This window comes from Xyrauchen texanus, chromosome 36 (assembly GCF_025860055.1).
Source record: "Xyrauchen texanus isolate HMW12.3.18 chromosome 36, RBS_HiC_50CHRs, whole genome shotgun sequence".
NCBI lineage: Eukaryota > Metazoa > Chordata > Actinopteri > Cypriniformes > Catostomidae > Xyrauchen > Xyrauchen texanus.
This window is the reverse complement of record NC_068311.1, coordinates 37004612-37029894: the sequence shown is the minus strand read 5'-3', so window position 1 is coordinate 37029894 and position 25283 is coordinate 37004612. Positions and strand designations below refer to the sequence as shown.

The following is a 25283-nucleotide window of genomic DNA, read 5'->3' as shown; positions in this document are numbered from 1 at the left end:
TATGCTCTGTAGGCTATACAAGTAGTTCTCTTTTTGTTGTTTTAAATTAGCCACTTCAAAATGATCAACTTCACAATAATCACTCACAAATTTTCTAAACATTAACTGCAGTTAACTGAGTGTCTGTTCATTTTGACTGCCGCTCGCGCATGATCCATGACTCCCATGTGAGTCTGTAGGAGATTGCTGCATCACAGAGAGAATAGCCTTTAAAACTGTCATTACAATCTCAAAGACTGTTCATTTTCAATTATGTAAATTGTTCTGCACTAATGTTCACCACAGAGGCCAAAATTAGCATATTATAATATATTATTTTAAAACTTGAGGTTAAATGTGTAATAATAGTTATTGATGTTTGAATTGTTGGCAGGAATGCTGAAAGCCCCCAGTTTGCGAGCAAATAGAAAACAGATGCTGTGTCAACCTGGACAGAAGCATGTTCCAGTTCCTCCTTCACCACACCAGACTTCTCTCTGCCTGTAAATGGGTGGCTGTCTTCAAGCATATTATGTTCTCCTCAGACTTAGATGTACAGTTAAGAGCATACATTTACACACCCCTTTAAGAATACATACAAATATAAAAGATAAAAAAGATCATAATTTTTAGTATTATAGAAGAAGCTACATAACAGATTGGTTCCTGATATGGTGTCTTGCCATCTTAAGCATCAATGAATATTTTCACCCTTTGGTAATAGTTATGTATGAGTCCCTCAATTGTCCTAAGTGTCAAAGCTGGTTCTCATCATCATATAGCATAGCCCCTGTTGAGAAGATCTCAAATGTGCAGAAGATATCTAGAAACCAAACAACGTGCAGAACCTGGAGGATTCTACTTAAGAACAGTAGGTAGTTTCACTAGGGACTCATGCACAACTATCACAAAAATACAAACAGTCATTGATCAAGGAAGCAACACACCATATTAAAAACCAAGGCGACGTAAGCTTTTGAACAGGCACATTTGTGTAAATTTAGTTATTATTTTGTCTTACGGAATATTTTGAATTATATGGTATGTCAAAAGCTTCATCGGTCTACCCCAGTCACATTTCTAACATTTATAAAAGTGCTTATGAGGAGATAACATAATGGTTGATGCTGATTCCATCCAATCCATATGCATGTTTCCATGGCAACATATAAGACCCTAAGCCAAACTGGCTATCTAATGCCTGATGACATGTAGCTATGTTGCTATTTTTTTAAATTACATATAACTACCTAAAACCTATTACATTCTAGCGAGCGTAGATCTTTCTATTGTATACTTTAATAATCAGTGGGTGGAAGGGGTTCGGGTGGTGGATGACGTCACGACTAATCGAACTCAACTCGACTAATGGGCTTGAATGGATGACTATTAAAAATCAGTAGTTGTCCAACCCCTCTGATATGTACTGTATTGAACTGAATAGCTGAATCAATGATAAACTGGAGGTAGGAGGTGAAGCCACAGAAAGTGTTTGAGTGGCCATCTTGGTGTGCACCCAAACTGCCATAAAGACTCAATGACTGACAGCTGATAACGCCGCCGTTTCAGTCTCCGATAAATTTATCTCTGATAAAATCATGATTGAATGGCTGTTTACTCACTGAAATGAAAAATTATTTTCTATTATGTCAATAGGCACATTGGAATATTTGGGCATCGCAATATGGCAGTGCAGTGGCTTCAATATTTTGAAGTCATCAGCAATCCAGTTCTATATACAGTATATATCAGTGGTGCAACCCCTACAGTATATTGCAGAAATAGTAAGACTAGTGTGTTAGCACGCTATTCTGAATGTAGCCTATGTTGGGGCCATATCATAATTTCATTACTTCATGAAGTGTCTGAAAATCCTAAGACAACAACGTTATGAATAATTAATAATTAAATTTTTTTGGGGCAGTATGGATTTGTGTAGAGTTGCACAAATGCACAGTTAAGTGCCTTACCGTGGGGTAAGGATTGGAGCAGAAGACGGTGTATTTCCGGATGATTCCATTGAGCTTGAGCGGAGGCAACCAGGACACAAACACTACAGAGCTGGTGGAGGCAGCAGCTTTAACTCCAGCCGGAGGGCCAGGAACTGGTTTATCAAGACAAATATCAATTCACCTTTAAATATCTAAAATCCTTTTTGAGTTGAAAGACATGAGAGTGAATGAGTGTGTGTAATTGGAGGCTGCCTCACCATCCTCTTTGGTGTGCGTATAAATCTGCTCACTGCGGACACCATCTCCAGCCCGAGTGAAGGCCAACACCTGGATACTGTAGTTAGTGTATTTTTCCAGCCGTTCTAGCTCTAATGAAGGTTTGGTGGTGGTGATATTCCTGATATCTCCCAGCTCTGAAACACACACACATGGCCAATTTATGGAGAAATTGTTATCTCAGAGTGATTCCCTCAGACATAATCAAATGTTTATATGATCTGGGAATGTAGAAAATAATACAGGATAAGGCAGTATTTCCGCACATCAATTCTTACTCAAAAACTACTGGTCCCTATTCCTTCACTTCCTGTCATCTTTAAAACAAAGCCACAGTGTCACCTAGTGGTCTGAAGTACAAATACCACTGAATTGTAACTGCATTCCATGTAACACTTAGGTCATTAAAAACACTACATGCCATATTTCAGGCACATTCAAATATAAATAAATATGAATAAAAGTTGGAAGACATTAGACAGATATACATTACCGTGGATTTAACAAATATTAAAATACTTAATACTCAACCTAAATACTTACTAAAACTATGTGAATCAGCATTCAGTTAATTTAATAAATAAAATGCATTATAATTCTGCTTTTGACAACTGATCTCATATTATTTGAGAGACTACATAAAATATTTGAACTTTTTAAAATCAATTTGCTAGGGTGGGTTGACATCTGTGGGCCACATACTGTAATATACATTTATACAATCTCCACATAAACTGAAAAAGTCATAACCCTCTCTGACCTCCATCGGGTAGGTTGGCCCAGTAGATGACTCGGTACCCCAGGAGCATGCCATTGAGCGCCTCTTTTGGCAAAGCAGACCAGGACAGTGAGATTGTCTCTGGGGTGGTCGCTGTGGTCACAACATTCTCGGGTGGGCGACTGGGCACTGTGAGGGAACACAGGGCACATAGATACATGTTAGTCAATATTAGAGGTTGACGATATATCGGTTTTGCCGCTTAACCAGTGCAGATAGCTACTATTGGAACCTTTGGATCTGTTATCGGCAGAAATTAACAGCAATATACTTTTTTCCAGTGGGCAGTGTTGGAGGGTTCTGGAGTATGACTGAAAAGACTCTTTTAGTAAACCCGGATCACTTGAACACTGGAGATTTATGACAGGCGATCACTGATAATCTACTGATGATGGATTACTGCTCGTATGTATTATATGGCAATGTTTACTTTATAGTGTTTATATTGTAATATGTAGAACTTTAGGATTATTTTAAGAGTGCATGATTGAGTTTGGAATGGCATACCACCCAAACTACTCTTACTACTTCTGTCACATCTATATTTGTTAGCATGCCATTCCTAAATCCTCCCATGTTTTGTTTACCTCATAAGCTTGTAGGGCTGTCACAATTATGAAATTTGGCTGATGATTAATTGTCATAAATTGTTTATTTTTTGATTATATAGATAAATTGTCCGTCTTAGTGTATGACTTAGGAACGATTGTCATAAAAATGGTCATATTTCTTAAGGCCCATGTGTGCTTCATACACCTTAAGATTGAATTTTTACATATTTAACAAAAAAAATATAAACCAAAATCAAATAATAAAATAGGAATATAGTATGATTTCCTTTTAAGAGTTAAAAACGTAAATCATCAAATATCAAAATATTTCTAAATATTTAAAATATGTCTTTTATTTTGGTAAATTTTGCATTTGCAAAATTATTTTTGGATAACTTTGATATTTTATATCATATATACATATTTTAAAATAAAATATAATTTTTCATATTTTTTTATATTATATTATGCAATAGTAAAATATTTCTGCCCTAATTTCTTCACTTTCACACATTATTTTAATGATCTTTGATCGAACCCATGAGCCCTTATGTCTCATTAAGGAAGACCTTTTATTACTCCACAGAAATAAAGAGTGAATCTCTTCAATAAATATTTTCACGGGGGTTTAGCGCAAGCCTCTGCTGATGGCACGTGCATCAGAGTGCTTGAAAAGCGTTTCCCGCACTCTTCCAGTGTCATAATCAAACGAGTCCGCCCATGAAAAAGAGTCCCCAGAGTGTGACTGTTTGTTATTGTGACGCTTTGAAATGGTGAAAAGCACTGTAGATATTACAATAACTTGACTGGCTTCACATAATTAAGGAATATGTTTATTTAAAAAGAACAATCATGAATTAAAGACATGTTTTAGGAAAGTTGGTTTTAGCTAAATGTTCTTAAATGTACTCAAACCTGCTCAGGTCCACTTATTTTTCCATCATAATTGCTGGTGTACATATACGATTGTAAAGTGTGTAAATATGTCAAATACTTTGTAATATTGTAATTTAGTAATTCTGTGGCACATATAACTTGCCAAATGTAAGCTAACTGAAAAACAAACAGAAGACGACATTTTTAATTTCACAATCTATAGCCGTGGTAATAAATTATTATGTGTAACATATGATTTAAATTTCATTAAATGTCATATTTACAAAGTTATATTGACATACATCATACAAGGATTCAGGCAGTGAATATACAGTTGTACTCATTAAAAGTTCTATGAGCCAATGGAATCGCTAGAAAACGCTATGAAGTCAGATGCAGATTCATTTTCAAGGGCGGACTCATTTGAGACACCGGACAGAAGCTGCTTCAGGTGACATCTCAAATAACCGCGGTTAGATCAAATAACCGCAATCAGACGATTTAATAATCGTGACAGACTTAGTCCATGGTGTAATTGGTCTTGTTTATGGTTAAAAGTTCAATTCTTTTGGGATTTTGTTTGTGCAATAAACTGCTACTGGGATTTCATTCAGTCGGAAATCTTGTGCCCTCTTTGTATGTGTCCGTCACAGTAAGTAAAGGCTGAGAAAGTTTACTTAGAAAGAAAACGCATTCAAGATTTAAATTTGCTGCGACTGAGGTTGAGATACGGTAGGTTAGGGGTAAGGTTAACATTGAAACTACATATATAATTAGTGGTGTGGTGGTGGCGTAGTGGACTAAAGCACATAACTGGTAATCAGAAGGTCGCTGGTTCGATCACCACTGTGTCCTTGAGCAAGACACTTAATCCAGGTTGCTCCGGGGGGATTGTCCCTGTAATAAGTGCACTGTAAGTCGCTTTGTATAAAAGTGTCTGCCAAATGCATAAGATGTAAATGTAAAATTTAATTAAATGCAGGTACTTTAAATGTAAGTACAATGCACATGTGCATAATATGTACATTGTATCAAATGCTTAAGTTCATAGTAGTTAAAAACACCTTATATAAAGTGGGTACATGCAAGTCATCAGGCAGTGTCAAAACATGCGCATTAATGTATCCTATTTGTTTCTAATAAAACTGGAAGCTAACTAGTAAGATTCATTTAATAACTAAAATAATAATAAAGATTAATGCAACATTTAGTTTCAGTCCTCTAATCTGGTTGTTCCCTGCATTGTTCCAAGAGGCTGATATTTAGTATAAAATTACTTGAAAGTTTTGCTGTTTGTATCACTCTACTTGTCAGGCATATTTTCATTAGCTGAGAAAAAATAGTCATTATAGCTGGTCAAATATTGTCTAAAAATATTGTCCGCTCAAACGGTGCAGGACAACTATCTCACCGAAATATAAAACTTTCAGCAAACATCACTAATAAAACACAAGCAACAATCAATCAGTGACTGACCGTCCTCTAGAGTGGTGATGGTCATCTCCTCTGAGGTAGGACCCATCCCTGCACGGTTGGCCGCCTGCACCCGCACCTCATACTGAGTGTACTTCTTCAAGTTGTCCAGTGTGATGGTTTCAGTGTCCCCCGTGGTGTCGACGTTGATGGTGTTGTACTGCGGGCTGCCCCCTGTCCCGAACTCCCGATAACACACTTGGTAGCTACGGATCAAACCGTTCTGCAGGTGTTTGAGGGGGGGCTGAAAAAGTCAAATAGAACAGAATAGAAAAATTTCAGCAAAGCTTTGCCAACTGAAGGATAGTTTAAATTGATCATATACTCATATTTTTGCAAATATTTATATTGTTATAAAAGATGATGGGACAGTACATACTTTTTGATATGTAAAAAAATTGTATGCCAGTTTTGGGATATACTACAACGTCATAAACTTGTGTTTGAATACCGCAGATGGCCATATCATATACTGTTTGTGTTTGGATATAAGTGAGCGCATTAATTTGCTGATAACTAAACAAATGTGCTTATTCAAAAAACCAACAACATAAGAAACCCATGCTTACATAAGATTGGAAATCACTGGATTCTTACCTCCTTTCGATGTGAACTTCAAAATGTTACAAAATGTAAACAGGCATGCACACAACACTTGCACACATTGGAAAAGTTGGAAAATGTTTACATGCAACACGAATCAGGCTAGTGGGCAAAAATGTACCTGTGTCGATCAGTTTATAACCTTGCCCCCATAAAGCAAAACCGTTTAAGGAATTTACATGACCACACACATTGCTGGTTTATTAAGCATATTCTGTGTAAAAACGCATGTAAACGCTGTAGCACATTTTTGAGAGATTTATATTTCATATTGTTAACTCAAATATATGACTGGTGCAGAAATATTAGAACATCTGATTTGTCTATTAGTTGCTGTTTTTTTATTGCAATTTATTCCGTTTTTATGATTATTATATATTATATAAATTAAAACAATTGGACTTATTATTTCTTGGGATCTTGTCAAATTTTGTCTAATAATTGAGGAGAAACATATTTATTTTTTTATTTTTTATTAATAAATAATTTGATGCTTTTATTGAAATAGTGTATTCACAGTGGTAGCTTTTTAACACACCACCCCAACTGCATGTTTTTAAAATCGAGCTGTCCTGGTATTTTAATGCGTTAAAAATTATGAAGAATCCACAAGCATGTATGTCTGTGTAGCTCCAGGTTTTTACAATGTGAACTCTGTCTGTAATGACAAATGTTTTCAGCAATATTTGCCTTTTTGTTATATAATGGCAGAATTGATTTAAAATTAAACATTTTAAAAACAAAACATGCTTGCATCTAGCTAAATTAATTGACTTAATATTTATTAATGCTTCATGTTTAGGTTCATACATTTAAAAATACATTTAGGTACTGACCTAAAAGAGCAAAATCACAATTTGTACCATATGGGGATCTTTGGCATACTATTTTCTACATACTATGATTTGGGATGCACCAATTAAAAACCTTTCTTAATATTTACAGTACAATGGAAAGTATGCACATTTGGATGTAGTCATGGGCAGAACAGTACCTTCCATGTGACTTTGATGCTTTGGGATAATATTGCCTCCAACTGCACGTCTTGAGGAGTGCCATCAGGTGCTGAAAAGATCAAATGCGGGTCAAACAGAGTCAATACTGGACTGTTCCACTAGGTGGCGTCATAGAAATAAAAAGTCTCATTAGGCAACTAATGTGGAGAAGTGGTTCTCAACTGATGCATTGCAGGTCTGTTCTGCTGGGGCAACATTATTACCATTATTTACATTTAGCAGCGAAAAAGAAGTAATAAGATGTAATTAACAAAATATTTGTCCATTTATGATGAAGAAATAAATAGGCTTATCACCTTTTTAAATGGGAAGAATATGCTTTCCTTAACTTTGTGGTTGTTCAACAAAATTCACATAATTTTAGTGCAAATTCATTGGTCACTGGATATAATAATAATACAAAATGTATTTAGATAACATTTTTAATGAATTATTATGAAGATATTTGCCCAAAATTGTGCATTTTCCAATTCAGCCTATGTCATGTTGATAATGTAGTATATTGCATATTCAATTCCATAAAATTCCATATGAATAGTACATAATACAGTAATTTTAATGTAAATGAATAAGCTACTGATTGTATTGTCTAATCAATGCTTTGTTCTTTGTTATCTGTGCTATTTTTAATTGTATTGTCAATATTTGTACAGTAGTACATATGCGTCAGACATACACTTTTGCAGTCTCACTGGTTTGCAGTGCCATAAAATATGAAAATGTCATTTTGAGATCCCTGCATTCTGTTATGCTTTGTCCTTTGAATTGCTCTGATTGTAGAAAAATACGTAATTTACATATGAGTCAGGGTACATGATTAATTGTGTTATTTTTTATATAAATATTTTCTCTATATTAACACATTAAATCCACAGCCCTTATTTAAATTTTTTAATTTAAGGGCATTTTCACTTTAATCTGATGGGCAATTTTGGAACTGTTGGATCCAACAACTTGAAATCCAGTGTAAAATGTAGGCCCTGAAGCAAATTATATCATTTTCAGTCATCTTGAGTCAAGCTGATTATATATAAAGGGTCTTATTACAAAATGGAACATGTATCTCTTGATCAACAGAAAAGGAGTTTCTTCACCACAGTTCTACTTTAAAGATCATGTAGTAATACACACGAGCTTCATCTGTGGTGATTGTGAGCTCATTGCTTGGCCTGCTTTCTCCAATCTGGTTTTTGGCAAACATTCGGATGTTGTAGGTGGAGGCAGGGTGGAGTTCAATGATGGTGGCCTGATTCAGTTGAGGGGAGACATCTTTGGTCATTTGAGATGAGGCCCATGAGGCTATTAAAAAGAGAAATGAGACAAAAGAGTGTGTGACAAATCAGCCATGAGAGGACGGAAGTTGCAGTGATTTTACCACAGATTTGATAAAACAATGTGATTTGGCACAATGCGAAGCTGACTAAACAGACACCAATGTTCAAGAAATAACTACGTTTCTCAAAGGTGCTGTAAGCGATTTTAGCCGTTCTACTTCCATGAAACTGAGCCGTTGGATTAGCCACGACCCCTCTTTCCAAAATTCTGAACTCCAAAGTTACCAAAATGAGCTTTACTGAGAGCAGAAATGGCTGTTAAAAACAATAGTAGCAAAATAGCACCCTCAACTGACAACTGTAATGAGCAGCATGGCATAAAAATGCATTATGCCTCAATAATTTACTACAAAAATGCGCAAAATGATTGACAGACAGAAAGCATCACTGTCCGTGGGCCGCAGACACAGTTTTGTTTGCTGGTTACAGCATCTACAGCTGTCACAGAGACCAGTGAGATATCTCACGAAATGTATTTCATTAATATATTTCAGGGAGTAGGAACATTTCTTGCATACCTTTCCATAAAAATAAATAGCTTACAGCACCTTTAATTCATAATAATATCACTTCACAATAATAAAAATCACAATAAACAGTTCTTACACCAAGACATTTTTAATTTGGCACATTCGGAATACAAATAATAACATTAAATTCATTTTAAACATCCTGCCTGATTTGTTCTTATAGTTGATATCATATCCTGTAATAGGGCTGTTGCCATCAAAGCCCATCGTCCAGCGGAGGGCAATGGTGCGATCCTTAACCTCTCTGATCTCAACCTCTGGAGGGTCTGGACGATCTGCGGAGGAACGAAAAGTCATAACATACTTACAAATATAGACAAAATCAGCTTTTGGGATATATTAATTTGATTATGCACTCTTAAAGGTGCACTCAGTAACTTTTGTCTTTATGTCATCTTGGACTTAAACTGACACCCAGTAGCTTGGATGCAGCATCATTTAAAATAAAACTGCATTTATAAGGTTACTGATATGACTGGAGTTTTCATTTTAATGTGAGTGCTCATGATTTCCTACATATATTGCAAAATTACAGTTCTTGTCTTTAGGAGTTAAACTTTTTTATAGAATAAAAATGTACTGAGTGCACCTTTAAGTTAAAACCTAAACAAATCTTTGACAAAACAAATTTTTACCTTGCACTATGAGCTGAATGATTCCCTTATCTTCACCATACGAGTTGATGGCAATGCAAGAGAAAAAGCCAGAATCCTCTCTGACAGTGTGTAAGATCTGTCAAGATGCACAAAATTAAAGGTTTGGTTCAACCAAAAATGAAAACTCACCCTAATGTTGTCCCAAACCCGAATTAATTCTTCTGTGGAACACTATAGGAAAAATGCTGAATGTACTGGTCACTCTTTTCCAGTGAAAATGAATAAATGTGAATACGGACTTGGAAAGTTGCTGAAAATCTTGCCCTCTGCTGTCCTATTTAAAATCTATATAATATCTATTTAAAAATGGTGCCTTAGATTAGGGATGTGCACGGGAGCCGTTTGTAACATTCAGAAAGCCATGAGGGTTCATGTTGTATTGTGACTTGGAAAGAAAGAACGTTTATTGCAGTGGATATGCATCAAACAGGGTATATACAGTGCACAGTAAGATATGAGCCTAAACAGCACAATAAGTAGATCTTCAAATGGTAAAATAACTAATATTAAAGTCAAATAAAAATAGTCAAACTGTCACTGCCTGTAATATAGTATTCTTATCTAACGGAAAATACACTGCTTGGCCAAAACAAAGTCACCGTTTGGATTTAAATAATGGTTATGATCTGGGGTTGCTTCAATTGGTCAGGTCTAAGCTGTAAATAATGCGACAATAAAATGAAGTCAGCTGAGTACCTGAATGTACCGAATTACCAGGTTATTCCTTATTCGACTCTCCCGTCATCAATACAAGATCTCGGCCAAAAATTAATGCAGCTCTGCATGGACATAATGTTGTGACGTTGTCGTGGCATTTTCGAAACAATGCCATAACAAATGTATGCCGTAATCAAAGTTAAATGCGGTATTGATGACGGGAAGAGTCAAACCTCTCCTTAAAGTCTTCTCCAGCACATCCCAAAGACTTTTAATGGGGTTAAGATCAGGACTATGTCATGGCCAATTCATGTGTGAAAATTATTCCTTGTGCTCCCTGAACCACTCTTTCACAATTTGAGCCTGATGAATCTTGGCATTGCCGTCCTGGAATATGCCCGTACCGTCAGGGTAGAAAGAAATTCATTGATGGGATAACCTGGTCATTCAGTACATTCAGATACTCAGCTGACTTCCTTTTATTACTGCATAATGTTGCTGAGCCTAGATCTGACTGACTGAAGCAACCCCAGAATATAACCATTATTTTAATCCAAATGGAAATTTAGTTTTTTGACCAGGCAGTGTATGTCATGTGTGAGAATCACACAAAGTCTTCTTTGTAACCCTTTGTAACCCATTCTTCAGAATGTCGAATCTTTGAGACACCGGTATTAAAAAAGCTAGATGCATAACAACAAATAAAAAATAATACAGGAGCCTCGAGATCCATTTAAAAAAACAGATCTTATCTGATATCAACATCCAGAGAAACAAATAAGAAGCATGCACATCTGAAGCTCCTTTAATACAGGTACTATACTAAAATAATGGAGAGCGGACGAGTGAGGGGATCAGATTTGGGCAGTAAATGGCTTTTTTAGCGCCCTCCACGACTTTGTCAGCTCGTCATGCACTTCTAAGAAGAAGGATACGTGGGATAAGCGCTGTAGAGGTTTGAATGGAACAGTCGTGAACACCAGCTCGCTGGACACACAACCGCTTGGCTCCGAAGAAAACATCTGACTAACCAGATGCACGATTCCCTCCTTTTATACCCGTATGTCTGGGGGAGGGACATGCAAATTCTGTTCACCAATTCTCATTGGCCTTTTCTCAAAGCTCAACTGAGGCTCTCGAGAGAGACCCCTAGTGTCACTTCACCGACAAAACGTCGAGTGAGTGACAGAAGGGGAACAGCGAATTGTCTCACCTGACCACATGTGATCGGATCACCTTAATAATCTTAATAATAGGTGTAAACGGGGTCTTTGACTAAAATCTGAACAAACAAACACAAGTTTTTGAGAATTCAGGATGTTTCTTGAGTTTAGCTCACCTGCAGAGTGGATATGACCTCATCGCCCACTTCCTTCACAGCCACCACATAGCGGTTCATGTCTGGGTTAATGATATGAGATTCCTTTTCCCAGCGAACCTTGATGGGCTTTTCACCATGAGCAGTGCAGCTCATCTCAGTCATATGTCCCTGCTCTGCTCGTGTAGTGTTGGGGTAAGATGTGATCATGGCAGGAACTGAAGAGGAGTGCAAAGAGATGTTAAACATGAAATTACTATGTATATTTATTATCATTTATTTATAAATAAGTAATAGATATAAACCCTTAATAAATGTTCTGGTCATTTTTGATTAATCGTTTTCTTTTTTTTTTTCTTAATCTGAGTGATACAAGGCTTGGTGACTTTTACTAAACTTTCCACTTGAACACACACACCAAAGGTCTAGATTCAATGAGGCTAGGTGGTCCCCCGTTTGTACTGTCCTTGTCAAATTTGACCTGCCGTAGGAAATGAATGGGTGAGACTGTTGTATAACAAATGTTTTTGTAATTTTTTTATTTGTCAAATAAAAATCAATATGTCAGACACAATGAAGAACACACATACACATAAATGAAGGGATGAGACTATACAACATCTAAAATGCACAACACACACACACACATACAATACACACATACACAGACACACACAAATAAATTAATGGGTGAGACTATAAAAGAGCAAAATATTAGATTTTTTTCCAATAAAAATCAATCATCCACAATGCAGAACACACACACAAAGAAATGTATAGGACTAATTATGTATGGGAGTAATTTTCTTTTTCTTTTAATCAATCAGCCACAATGCAGAACACACACACACACACATGCACACTTTTAAGGTCAGATCTGACTCACTGTGAGAATGTTTTTTGTTTAGATGTAGGAGCTGCACACCATAGTCAGGTGTGACTGTAAGCATATTTGGCATAATTGCAATATCTCAACCTTTAACACAAATGGCTTAAAACAAAAAGCTACAATTCTACAAGTAGTTCACTTTTATAATGTCTAAATATATATCCAATGTATAACTTGTGATAATATCTAGAAATTAAGCTTATTAAACCGTTGGCTTTTAAAGATCATACAATGCATGGAGCACCGAAGCCATCTACTGGCCATTGTTGTCATTTCATGTTATTGTTATTTTAATTCCAGCAGATGTTACTAGAGACCCCAATGCATGACATATTGTGATGTTTTGACAATCATTACATTTCCTGAAATAAAGGTTTTTATTTAAGTGAAGCTAACATTACTTCCCCTTCTGTCGCTCTCTCCACGTTGTGTTGGCCTTTCAAGGCCCAGGCTGAGGCTGACGCTCAGATGTCTGACATGCTTTCCTGGGCCGCCGTGAGCGTGGGGTTGGATTGGAACCCTCCATCCTCCCCACATCCTTCACGGTTGGATGACTGGTTCCTGGGGGCAGCGCGCCGTTCGCGGCCACGCATCCCCCCGGTCCCGTTTTTCCCAGAGGTGCATGACGAGCTGACGTCTACGTGGAGAGCCCCGCTCTCCGCTCGTCTAGGTGCCACACGCTCCACTCTCACCACCCTCGACGGCGGAGAGCGCCACGGATACGGGGCGATTCCCCAGGTCGATAGGGCAGTTGCCTACCATCTATGCCCCGGTAGCCCTACCTCCTGGCGTGGCCGCCCGTACTCCCATCCAAGCCCTGTAGGACAACATCCTCGCTCAGCGAAGGCCTACAGTGCGGCTGGACGCGCTGCCTCCGCCCTGCATGCGATGGCCCTCCTGCAAGTCCACCAGGCCAAAGCACTCAGAAACATGCACGGGGGTGGACCTGATCCTGATGTGCTGCAGGAACTGCGCTCAGCGACCAACCTCGCCCTGAGAGCGACGAAGGCCACAGCACAGGCACTCGGACAGGCGATGGCCACCCTAGTGGTCCAGGAACGCCATCTCTGGCTCAATCTGGTCGAGATGCGTGAGGCTGATAAGAACCGCTTCCTGGACGCACCTGTCTCCCAGATTGGCCTTTTCGGCGACACCGTCGAGGACTTCGCCCAACAGTTCTCCGCAGTGAAGAAGCAGACGGAGGCCATCAGTCACATCATGCCCCGCCGCAGACCTGCCGCTACGGGCCCCGCCCCATCTGCCCACCGAGGGCGTCCCGCTGCGAAGAAACCAGCTCCTGCTCCGCCTCAACCCAGGCCCAGCTCTCAGCCCCAGCGTCGAGCACCCCGCAGGCGGCGCACGCCCCCTGTCTCACGAACCCCCTCTAGGACCCAGAAGGCTCCCAAGCGTTCCTGAGACAGCCGACCCAGAGCCGAAGACATTAGCCGTTTGGGGCTTCAGCTCAACTGGGAAAAGAGCAAGCTCACTCCGGTTCAGAGCATCTCTTTTCTCGGGTTGGAGTTAGACTCAGTCTCAATGACAGCACGTCTCACGAGCGAGCGTGCTCAGTCGGTGCTGGACTGCCTCGCTTCCTTCAAGCCAGGCACAGTGGTCCCTCTAAAACTTTTCCAGAGGCTCCTGGGGCATACGGCATCCTCCGCGGCGGTTGATGCATATGAGACCACTCCAGCACTGGCTCCAGACTCGAGTCCCGAGACAAGCATGGCACCACGGCACGCATCGGGTAAGGATCACCCCCGCCTGCCTCAAAACACTCCGACCCCGGACAGACCTCTGCTTTTTACGGGCAGGAGTGCCCCTGCAGCAGGTGTCCCGACGCGTTCTGGTCACAACCGACGCCTCCCGGTCCGGGTGGGGTGCCGTGTACAACGGGCACGCAGCAGCGGGCCATTGGAAAGGGGCCCCGCTGCGTTGGCACATCAATTGCCTGGAGTTGCTGACCGTCCTTCTTGCTCTCAGGAAGTTCCTCCCATTATTTCGGGACAAACATGTCCTCGTGAGATCGGACAGCACCACGGTGGTGGCGTACATAAATCGCCAAGGCGGCGACGCTCCGCCACATGTCACAACTTCGCCCGCCGTCTCCTCCTATGGAGCCAGCAGCGACTCAAGTCAGCTGCGTGCCACTCACATCCCCGGCAAGCTCAGCGTCATAGCGGACGCGCTACCACGACAACGCCTGCCCGGCGGGAGTGGAGGCTTCACCCCAGTCGGTCCAGCTGATTTGGGAACGGTTTGGCAAGGCCCAGGTAGACCTGTTTGCCTCCCAGGAAACCTCCCACTGCCCGCTCTGGTACGCCCTAAAAGAGGCTCCCCTCGGGACAGACGCGCTGGCACACAGCTGGCCCTCGGGGCTGCGCAAGTACGGATTTCCCCCAGTGAGCCTTCTTGCACCGGTGCTGTGCAAGGTCAGGGAGGACGAGGAGCAAGTCACGTCAGTGGCCCCCTACTGGCCCACTCGGACTTGGTTCTCGGAACTCAGACTTCTCGCGACAGCTCCTCCCTGGCAAATTCCCCTGAGAAAGGACCTCCTCTCTCAGGGACGGGGCACGATCTGGTACCCGCGCCCAGACCTCTGGAACCTCCACGTCTTGTCCCTGGAAGGGATGCGGAAGAGCTAGCCGGCTTACCGGCGACCGTTGTGAATACAATCAACCAAGCCAGAGCCCCCTCTACCAGGCACCTTTACGGCCTAAAGTGGCGCTTGTTCGCAGATTGGTGTTCTTCCGAACTGAAGACCCGCAGAGATGCTGCGATCAAGTCAGTGCTCCTGTTCCTACAGGAGAGGCTGGACAGGAGGCTGTCCCCGTCCACCCTCAAGGTGTATGTTGCCGCCATTGCCGCCCACCACGATCCTGTAGGCGGCAAGTCTTTGGGTAAGCACGACCTGATCCTCAGGTTCCTGAGAGCGCCGGAGGTTGAATCCCTCCCGGCCAGGCCTAGTTCCCTCCTGGGATCTCTCGGTAGTCTTGGCAGGACTCCAGAGACCTCCCTTCGAGCAGCTTGAATCAATTGGACTCAGGGCCCTCTCTCTCAAGGCGGCCCTGCTGATCGCTTCGCCTCTATCAAGAGGGTCGGGGGACCTGCAAGCGTTCTCTGTCAGCGACACTTGCCTGGAGTTTTGTCCGGCAGATACGTCTGTGATCCTAAGACCGCTGACCGGGCTATGTGCCCAAGGTTCCTACCACACCCTTCCAAGATCAGGTAGTGAACCTGCAAGCGCTGCCCGGGAGGAGGCAGACCCAGCCCTTTCGTTGCTATGTCCAGTGCGCGCCCTGCGCATTTACCTGGGCGCACACAGAGCACCAGGCGCTCTGAGCAGCTCTTTGTCTGCTTTGGGGACAGCAGAAAGGGAATGCCGTCTCCAAACAGAGGCTCGCCCACTGGGTTGTCGGCGCCATCACACTGGCTTACCACACCCAGGCCGTGCCCCTACCCTTGCGGGTCCGAGCTCACTCAACAAGGGGTGTTGCGTCCTCGTGGGCACTGGCCAAGGGCACCTCCCTAGCAGACATCTGTAGAGCCGTGGGCAACACCCAACACCTTCGCGAGGTTTTACAACCTCCGCGTTGAGTCGGTTGCGTCTCGTGTTTTCTCAGGTCCGAGCCCGTAGAACTCGGTAACATGTAGACCGACCGGCCGGGTGGATCGCTTGCGCCCAGTGCCCTTTTCCTGACGTCAAGGTAAAGTAGTGCGCCTTCTTCCCAGGGCGCCCCACTCCGAGTCGGGCCCCTGGTCGATTCCTCCCCAGCCTCCGCCGACCCAAGCCACTGCGGGTACCCTGATGGCTACCCTCTACTGGTATAGGTGCTCCACAGGTAAGGCCTCCTGCGCGGACTCCCCCTGTGTGTAATTCCACGGTTCTGTCCCCTTACGAGCGGACCCCCGTGTCTCACTTAGGCAGTTACAGCTGCCCCGGTCGCCGTGCTGTAGCAACTCCCCCCTTTCGAGGCTGGATCTTCCACCGCACCATACTTTCCACACGAGCCCTAAGACGGCCGTGTGACGTGTCTACCACTTTTCCTCCCCAAGAAAATGTCAGGTGTGGTCTCCGCAGGGTCTGGGTAAGACCCCCTTCCCTATATGCGTGTAAGGGCCCCGGCCATGATTGCTCTATGCGAGAAACATAGAGAGAAAAGAGGCCCAGCAAGGCTGGCCCGTTCCCATGTTGGCAAACATCGCCTTGTTCCCCTCCCAGGGTAACTAGAAGGATTCCGATGTTCTTATGGGGCATTGGGGAAGGGTACGTGCAGCCAGGTACGGACGATGCGCGGCACTGGATGAAATCCCTGCCCGCCTCTGTATCGGCGGTTCACGTACACGGTTCAGCGCATGGCAAGATTGGAATGGGTCCCCTAGTGTCGCTTCTCCAACACAACGTGGAGAGAGCGACAGAAGGGGAACGTTTGGTTACGTATGTAACCTCCGTTCCCCGAGGGAGGGAACGACACGTTGTGTCTTTCCTCCGCCATGTCGCTGAACCGAGCCACAAGGTCAAAAACACCATAAAATCCCAATAGAATTGCATTACTTTAGTGAAGATATTGTTATTATTACATTTCTTAAAAAAGAAAATGGGTGGTTCCACATTTGATGTTTAGGGTCAAATTTGAACCCATGTAATGGGGTTCTCTATTGATAAGTGTACAAGGGTTAAGCAATATCACTCAAGAAAGAGAGCTTTTGTACTAAATATCAGCAGGCCAGTGATTACCTGCAGCCTTGTGCCTACATATATCTGCATATCTACATAACTGTGCCAAGCTGAAACCAAACTGTTTGCAAGTTCACACTGCAAGAGCAGACATGAAAAGAGCTGCGAGACGACAAAGTTCAGGCCTGTCTCACCCCCTCCACTGTCTAAGAGCTTGCTACCCTAGAGCAGTGTGAAAGATCTGTCTCTCTCGTTCTCCTTCTCTCTGCTGGCAGACACAGTTATAATTAAATGATGAGCACACTTCGATTATTCATATAGATCTTTCTGCTTGTCTCGCTCAGCAATACCAGCACTGGTGACACTAGTGAAAGAATAAAAATCACCAAATCATTACACACTAGGACTGAGCAGTATGACTGTATCTAGCATGATATACCACAGAAATGTGACATTTTGCTATTATATTTAAACTGTGGTAGATATTGGGGATTCTTCTAGCCTTCTTCCAACATATCATTATTAGGTCACTGTGTCAAGTTAAAAATAAGTTTGAAACTAAGAAAAAACATGTCTTGAGGTCCATGTATTCTGATTTGTGCTCCATCAAGCTGTGTTTGAACGCAAGAACGTGTTATGATCTTGTGTTGTCTGCTCTCAGTAAGTGCATTTTTTTTCTGTCTGTAGAAGTTACAGCTGTGTAGCCTTTAAAGCTGGAGTTTTGCTTACTGCCCCCTAGAGAAAACAGGTAGTACTACAAGCTTGAATTGCTGAGATATAAAAAATTATCCTTATTAAGGTCAGGGGACATGATTAATTGGGTTAAATTTTTAACACGTTATTTTTTTGTGTAATTAATCGCATCAAATTAACAGCCCTGGTACATAACCAAATACATTTACAAGCTTGTTCAAATTTGTACTTGCAATGCAAAGGACCGGGGTACAAGTCCAAAAGACGAGAGCTGTAAGTGTCATAGAAGCACCAAAAAATTATGCGGTTGCTTCAGCAATGGTGCTTTTCATCCCACATGTGCTTTTATTACACTCTCAGTTTAGGGTAAAAGTTTAGGGTAGAGATGCCGGTTTTGTTGATTTAAAACTAAATTGAGCATTAACCTTAAAAACATTATTGTTGCTCATGTCGCGTTTGCTTTTTATGAAACTACTGGTTAGATTTAGGTTTGAGGTTTAGGGTAGGGAGGTATGTTTTTATGATTTCAAATATGATGAAGCATTCTCCTTTAAAACCTCATCTGTTTGGGAGAACATTTGACTTGCTTTTAGTGCCAAAGAGTGGATATTTTGCAATACATGTAATGAACCATGTAAAATAATTTAGCAAAATGTCACAGTCATTTAATTTTAATGAGATCAGGCTGGAATCTTCAATAAAGGGAACTTTTCTGTCCCATAGGATAATTTTAAATACATAAATCTATATAAAACTATATGTTATTTTGTTACCCACCCAAACTTCCTCTTTATAACAAATGTATAAAAATTTGATAGATAATTGTGTACATTTAGAGTCTTAGAGTATTACACTGGTGGGATTTAGTGCAGTGTAAGGTGGTGGAAGTTGACATGATCAAGACTGTCAGAGTCAGGGCTGTGAACATTTAACTCTCATCTCTTATTCACTTACAAGCTAAGTGCAGCGCCGCAATAGCAGAGAATGCTGATTTATGTTGCATGACAACTATGAATTTTAAGTACAGCACATTAAAAATATCACTCCGCCTTCTCTAAATGTTATTGATTTTTAATGGAGTGGATTTTCCCCTGAAAATCTGATGCTAGTATGAGACTTGTGCTAAAGTACAATCATGAAGGTGTGAGTGGAAAAATTATTTTGGTAATGGAGTATGTTATTTTTGTGACTGTGAATGTTCTACAGTGTAAAAAGTGGTTACATGAAGTTGTAACCTTTAAGGTGCTATATTTACTATTTATCTGAACATTAAAAATGACTTTTGTTGGTGTAACTTAATGAACTGAGGATGATTTGCTGTCCCTCCAGGATTTTGCAATCTTTAAAAAAAAAAGCAATTAGCAAAAAACTTGAGTAATCGATCACTAATCCAATAGTCCGTAGTATTCCAATCGCTTTTCTCCATATTGACAGCAGCAAAACAAGACTAATATATGCTTGAAGCAGTCAAGACATATCTGACTACACAGCTGTCGTACATCTCCAAAGAAACATATCCTTGTCTCCTCCTCTGTGTCTTTGCGTGTCATTAACAGTGTATATGAATGCGCAATTACCAAAAATATTTCCCATTACACAAATGTTAACCTTTATGTTGTGTTCTGATCATTTTGACACGGGCGACATTTTTTTGTCTTGCTATGATTTAAATATATATATATATATATATATATATATATATATATATATATATATATATATATATATATATATATATATATATATATTTTTTTTTTTACTTAATTCAATTGGAATAAAATTCCTTGAATTTGTTCACATATGAATTTCTTTTTTTTTCTTTTTTTTATCATTTTCTTTATATTTTGTTTTATTTGTTTTATTTCACTTTGTTACACTTGTTGTGTTCCCGGTAAAAAAAATGACCAGCTATTGGAAATTAGACGGCAAAATACAGAAATATGAAGTGTTCAGGAGCATTTTAATCCTTTATATGAGCACATATGTGGATGTGTGTTTACACACACACACATGCACACACACACACACACACATATATATGTTGGTACAGATTTTTATACTGTACGAACTATATATTCTATCCCCTAACCCACACAAAAAACTTTCTGCATTTTAAAATGTAAAAAACTACATTGTTTAATGTTTTTTAAGGGATTTGAATTATGGCGACACGAGAAACGTCCTTATAACCTACATTTTTAGCATAATATCCTTGTAATGACCCATTTCTAACCTAAAAAACGTCCTAGTAAACAACCTAAACACGTGTACACACACACACACACACACACACACACACACACACACACGTTGGTACTCCTGTCATCATGAGGATTCTCCATAGACATAGATTGTTGTACTGTATAGATAGAATACTAGAATAATAGAAACCTTTTGGCATTTTTCATTTAAAAAAATACATAGTTTTGTATGTTTTTTAAGCTGTTTGACACACACGCACAAACACACACACACACACAAACAATGTGTGTTGAGTGCCCTTTTGTGCATCGTCTTTCCATGTACACTCTTTGAGGAATATTTAAAGATCAACTTCATATTATGTTGTGTTTGGGCTCATTTGAATCTGGATATTCTGCTGTAGTTATGATATGTCACTCTCTATGTTATACTGTATGTATGTTTCAGGAAGTAATAAGGAAAAACTTGACAAAAAGACACTCTTTATTATATATAAACAACTTTTAGAAAGAAAAGGAGAAAAGAAGTAAAAAATGTTTTGGGTAATCAACATTAATTTAAAAATACTGAGCTTAACTTGCATTGAACTTGTAAAATTCCTTTAAAGGTGAACACTTATTTCAACTTGTGTCTTTTACAGAAGCATATATGATTGCTTAACAACCTCAGAGCCTGCTCAGTGTAGAAAGGTTAAAACATCATTACCTAAAAATACATCTCTCTATGGAGAAAATGAATGTGATTTTTCAGCCGGAACCTTTTGTTGCGCTCTATTTCAACACAGATTTTTATTTACTAATGCATTTCATATGATGTCACATTTTGATGTCGCATTTGAATGCAATGTCAAAGAAGGTCAAAATAAGGAGATTTCTCAGTTCCTACAAAATTCTCCTTAATACACAGTGAAAAGAGTGTGTATAATCTCATTTAAAGTCTTGCAGTCAGCAGCTGAGGTGCTTCAGGCAAGAGAGGCTCTAAATGGTATTCCCATAACAGCTTAGTTGATGTATATTTTTAATATCCAACAATATTACGGGCTTCTGTAATAAAGAGAGAGGGGGGAGCGCTGATGGCAGCTATAACCGCACGCACATCAAACAGAATCTCCCTTTATTCGTTTCAGCAGTCATAGAACAGCACCTTACTATTATTAAACAAACCAGGGAAAGCCACAGGGAGAAGAGAGTTTGATATTCACAACAGTGTCTGAGTAAATGTTGTCTTTCACTAACAGCATGGATGTGTTTTTAGTCATTGTTTGAAACGTGTCTTTTGTATTTTGAATGGTTGATTTTTAAAGTACATTGCTGTCTTATATTAAACCTACTGTTATAACTTAACCATGCCTTTAAAAGGGTAACAGGGTTGACAGTTTTTCGGTTCTGGTGCTTTTTAGAAGGAAATTTTAATCTAAATATTTCTACAAATATCTACTTATTTTTAGTTTACTTTAAATATCATGGTATTAGGATTGACAAAAAAAAAAAAAAAAGATAAAATTATAAAAAAGGAGACTTTTACTTATCTTTGAAGAGTTCACTTACTGAAAAGTTGATGTTTCGACAGAATTCTGTAATTCATTATAACCTGGGGACACAGCTTCAGGTATTTTAATAAGGCTTTATATCAACCTGTTTTATGGAAATATCGACACAATTTACCATGTTCTGCTAAAGTAACTATAGTTTTACTATGGCATTTACAGTAAAACCATAACCACAATCATGGTTTAACAACAGTAACCATATTTTAACCATGATATTTAAGGTAAAAACCACAGGAAAAATACTGGAAAACCAAAACCATGGTAATAAAATCATGGTTTCTACAGTTTTACTATAGTAACAACATGGTTAATGTTTGTCATAAGTACCATGTTTTTAAAACTATGTTTTCCACAAAAAACGTATGAAATGCCCTTAAGAAAATGAACCATGTAGGAACCATTTTTAAAAGCCATGGTACATGTACTACAAATGAACCATGGTGTTACTACTGTAAAACAAACCATGTTTTTTGGCAGAATGATTTCTTTTACCAGCGTTTTTTTTTTTTTACCCGGATGACCTACTAATTACCCATAATGCCACGGGTCATGTTCAAATGCTGTATAAAAAAAAAATGGCAGAGAACCTCGAGTCGGGTGGCTCTTCCCAACTGTAAGTGCTATATATACCAAGAAAGTTGTTCCTTGAGCTTAAATGGTGCTTGTTTAACAAAACCATAACCAAAGTCAAATATTTGATTCATGGGACAATTTCCACATTCCCGGATGAAGTATGTCCGGAATCTATTCATACAATTTGCTTGCATACCTAAAGAAGGTATTTTTCTACAGGTAGTGCATCCTTCATCATAAACAGTAGGGTACAACAGGGCTAAAGTTCCTCTGGGGTAAAAGACACTTTTAATTTTATTTTCTCCCAAAACACTAAATAGCAACAAAAACTATACAGCAATTTCCTTAACACCTGTTTGTCAGTATGCACTGTAAAATGCACCTGATCCATGAGATCATGTCATGCAATGTCTAAAGGTTGATTTTGAGACAAGGGCATAGCCAGGAAATTACTTTTTGATGGGTCTAAATAAAAATGGATAGGCCAAGTTTTTGCCCATATATATAGAATTATCTCATTTTCCTTAACAACAGAGAAGTGGCACATTCAAACAGTTCTTTCACACTTTCAGAAATAAGAATTCATGCATTTTTAAACTGTTTTTATAAATATATATCAAGTCAAAGAATAATTTATTATATTCTGGGTGGGTCTGGGTCACCCTTGGCTACACCACTGTTTTGAGGTAATTTGATCTAATATTTAATAATTTTTCAAATCTTGCAAATGTGTGCAGCTAACTAAAAATCCCTCAAATTACCACATTTATTTTGAGACAAAATAATTATTTGTCATTTTCAGTTTAGTTTAAGGTGATTCAATCAAAAGTTTTTTAATAACCGTCCAATAAGTGAAAGGATAGTATTTAGGTATAAAAGCCCCCTATTGCTGGGGCTGAAGGCCCCAGTAAATTACTTTTTGCTGCTTTTCCACTACTGGGCCAGTGCGAGCCAGGGCTATCAACTGGTCAGCCGGGGCCAATAGCCTCGGACCTCGAGCAACAAGACCAAAATCGATCTGTGTTGGCACCATCGGGCCAATAACTCCAACGCATTGCCCAAAAACCTGCCCTTAATATGCTGCTGCGGTGCCAACGTCACACATCCCGCCCATTTCACAAGCAAGATGGAAGCTCAAGCTGATGTATCATGTTATCTAGTTATTTCGATTATCGAGTTTATATCGAATGTAAACAGCAAGATAAGTTAGCGTTGACAACTCATGACTGTAACTGCCATGGTGTCCCGGGTGGTCTCTCCACTAACAGTGGGATGATGTCCCAGCACACTGTCTATGAACGTTCACCAAACCATGGAAAGTAATTTCTTTGGGCACCGCTTTGTCCATTGGGTATTTTAACAGATTTGCACTGTGCCTGCCTTTTTAATATATATTTTTTCCATACCTGTACCGTTGTGCACTGGGTACACAAATTTTGACATTGAATCCGCCTCAATCCCCGGTTGGCCTTGTTTGGCCCTGGGGTAATTTGCAGCCCATGTCGCCCATGCCTAAATCCACCACTGGTGCCAGTATCTACACAATATCACTATAACCCGCCTGGAGCCCTTTTACACCAGGTTTGAGGGCATTTTACCCCACCTTTAAAAAATATATATAGATTTTATATAATGTCTGCAAGTGACAGTGTGTCACAAATTTCTGGTAGTAATAGTAGCCAATCGTTTGAGACTGATGTCTCTTCTGAACAAAAATGAGGGTTTCCCAATCAGTGGGCATTTTCTAACCATCTAATCAAAATATTTGTGAGCTCAGACATCGAGGTGAGAAAGGTATTGGAAACCGACCACTCAAATTAAACAAATCATGTAAAGTGGTTGAAAAACCCACATCTTGGTTTAAAAATGCCCACTGATTGGGAAACCCCCATTTTTGTTACGCAGACTTGATTCTGGCATTTCAGAATAACCAGAGCAACATTAAAGATGCTATGTGATGATACTGATGAAAATCTCTGAGCGAATAATTTATTTACATGGCTTGTTAAAGTAAAGTCACGTTATTTTTTTATGCACATCTACAGTCAGGTCCATAAATATTGGGACATCGACACAATTCTAATATTTTTGGCTCTATACACCACCACCATAGATTTGAAATGAAACGAACAAGATGTAGGAATTACAACAGTTTGTATATGTGCCTCCCACTTTTTAAGGGACCAAAAGTAATGGGACAATTGGCTGCTCAGCTGTTCCATGGCCAGGTGTGTGTTATTCCCTCATTATCCCATTTACAAGGAGCAGATAAAAGGTCCAGATTTAATTTCAAGTGTGCTATTTGCATTTGGAATCTGTTGCTGTCAACTCTGAGATCCAAAGAGCTGTCACTATCAGTGAAGCAAGCCATCATTAGGCTGAAAAATCAAAACAAACCCATCAGAGAGATAGCAAAAACATTAGGTGTGGCCAAATCAACTGTTTGGAACATTCTTAAAAAGAAAGAACGCACCGGTGAGCTCAGCAACACCAAAAGACCCGGAAGACCACGGAAAACAACTGTGGTGGATGACCGAAGAATTCTTTCCCTGGTGAAGAAAACACCCTTCACAACAGTTGGCCAGATCAAGAACACTCTCCAGGAGGTAGGTGTATGTGTGTCAAAGTCAACAATCAAGAGAAGACTTCACCAGAGTGAATACAGAGGGTTCACCACAAGATGTAAACCATTGGTGAGCCGCA

The 25283-nt window shown here is 40.0% G+C and overlaps 1 protein-coding gene across 1 annotated transcript in view; it reads right to left on the bottom strand.

Moving 5' to 3' along the window:
* Positions 1-25283, bottom strand: part of LOC127629870 (cell adhesion molecule DSCAM-like) — a 243521-nt gene that overhangs the window by 47178 nt on the left and 171060 nt on the right. The window contains exons 12-20 of the mRNA XM_052107151.1: positions 12021-12217; positions 10004-10100; positions 9515-9643; positions 8636-8803; positions 7483-7553; positions 5889-6129; positions 2968-3114; positions 2189-2344; positions 1945-2083 (exon numbers count right to left, since the gene is read on the bottom strand). Of these exons, the coding sequence (XP_051963111.1) occupies positions 1945-2083; positions 2189-2344; positions 2968-3114; positions 5889-6129; positions 7483-7553; positions 8636-8803; positions 9515-9643; positions 10004-10100; positions 12021-12217 (1345 nt within the window). The remainder of the gene's footprint in view (positions 1-1944; positions 2084-2188; positions 2345-2967; positions 3115-5888; positions 6130-7482; positions 7554-8635; positions 8804-9514; positions 9644-10003; positions 10101-12020; positions 12218-25283) is intronic.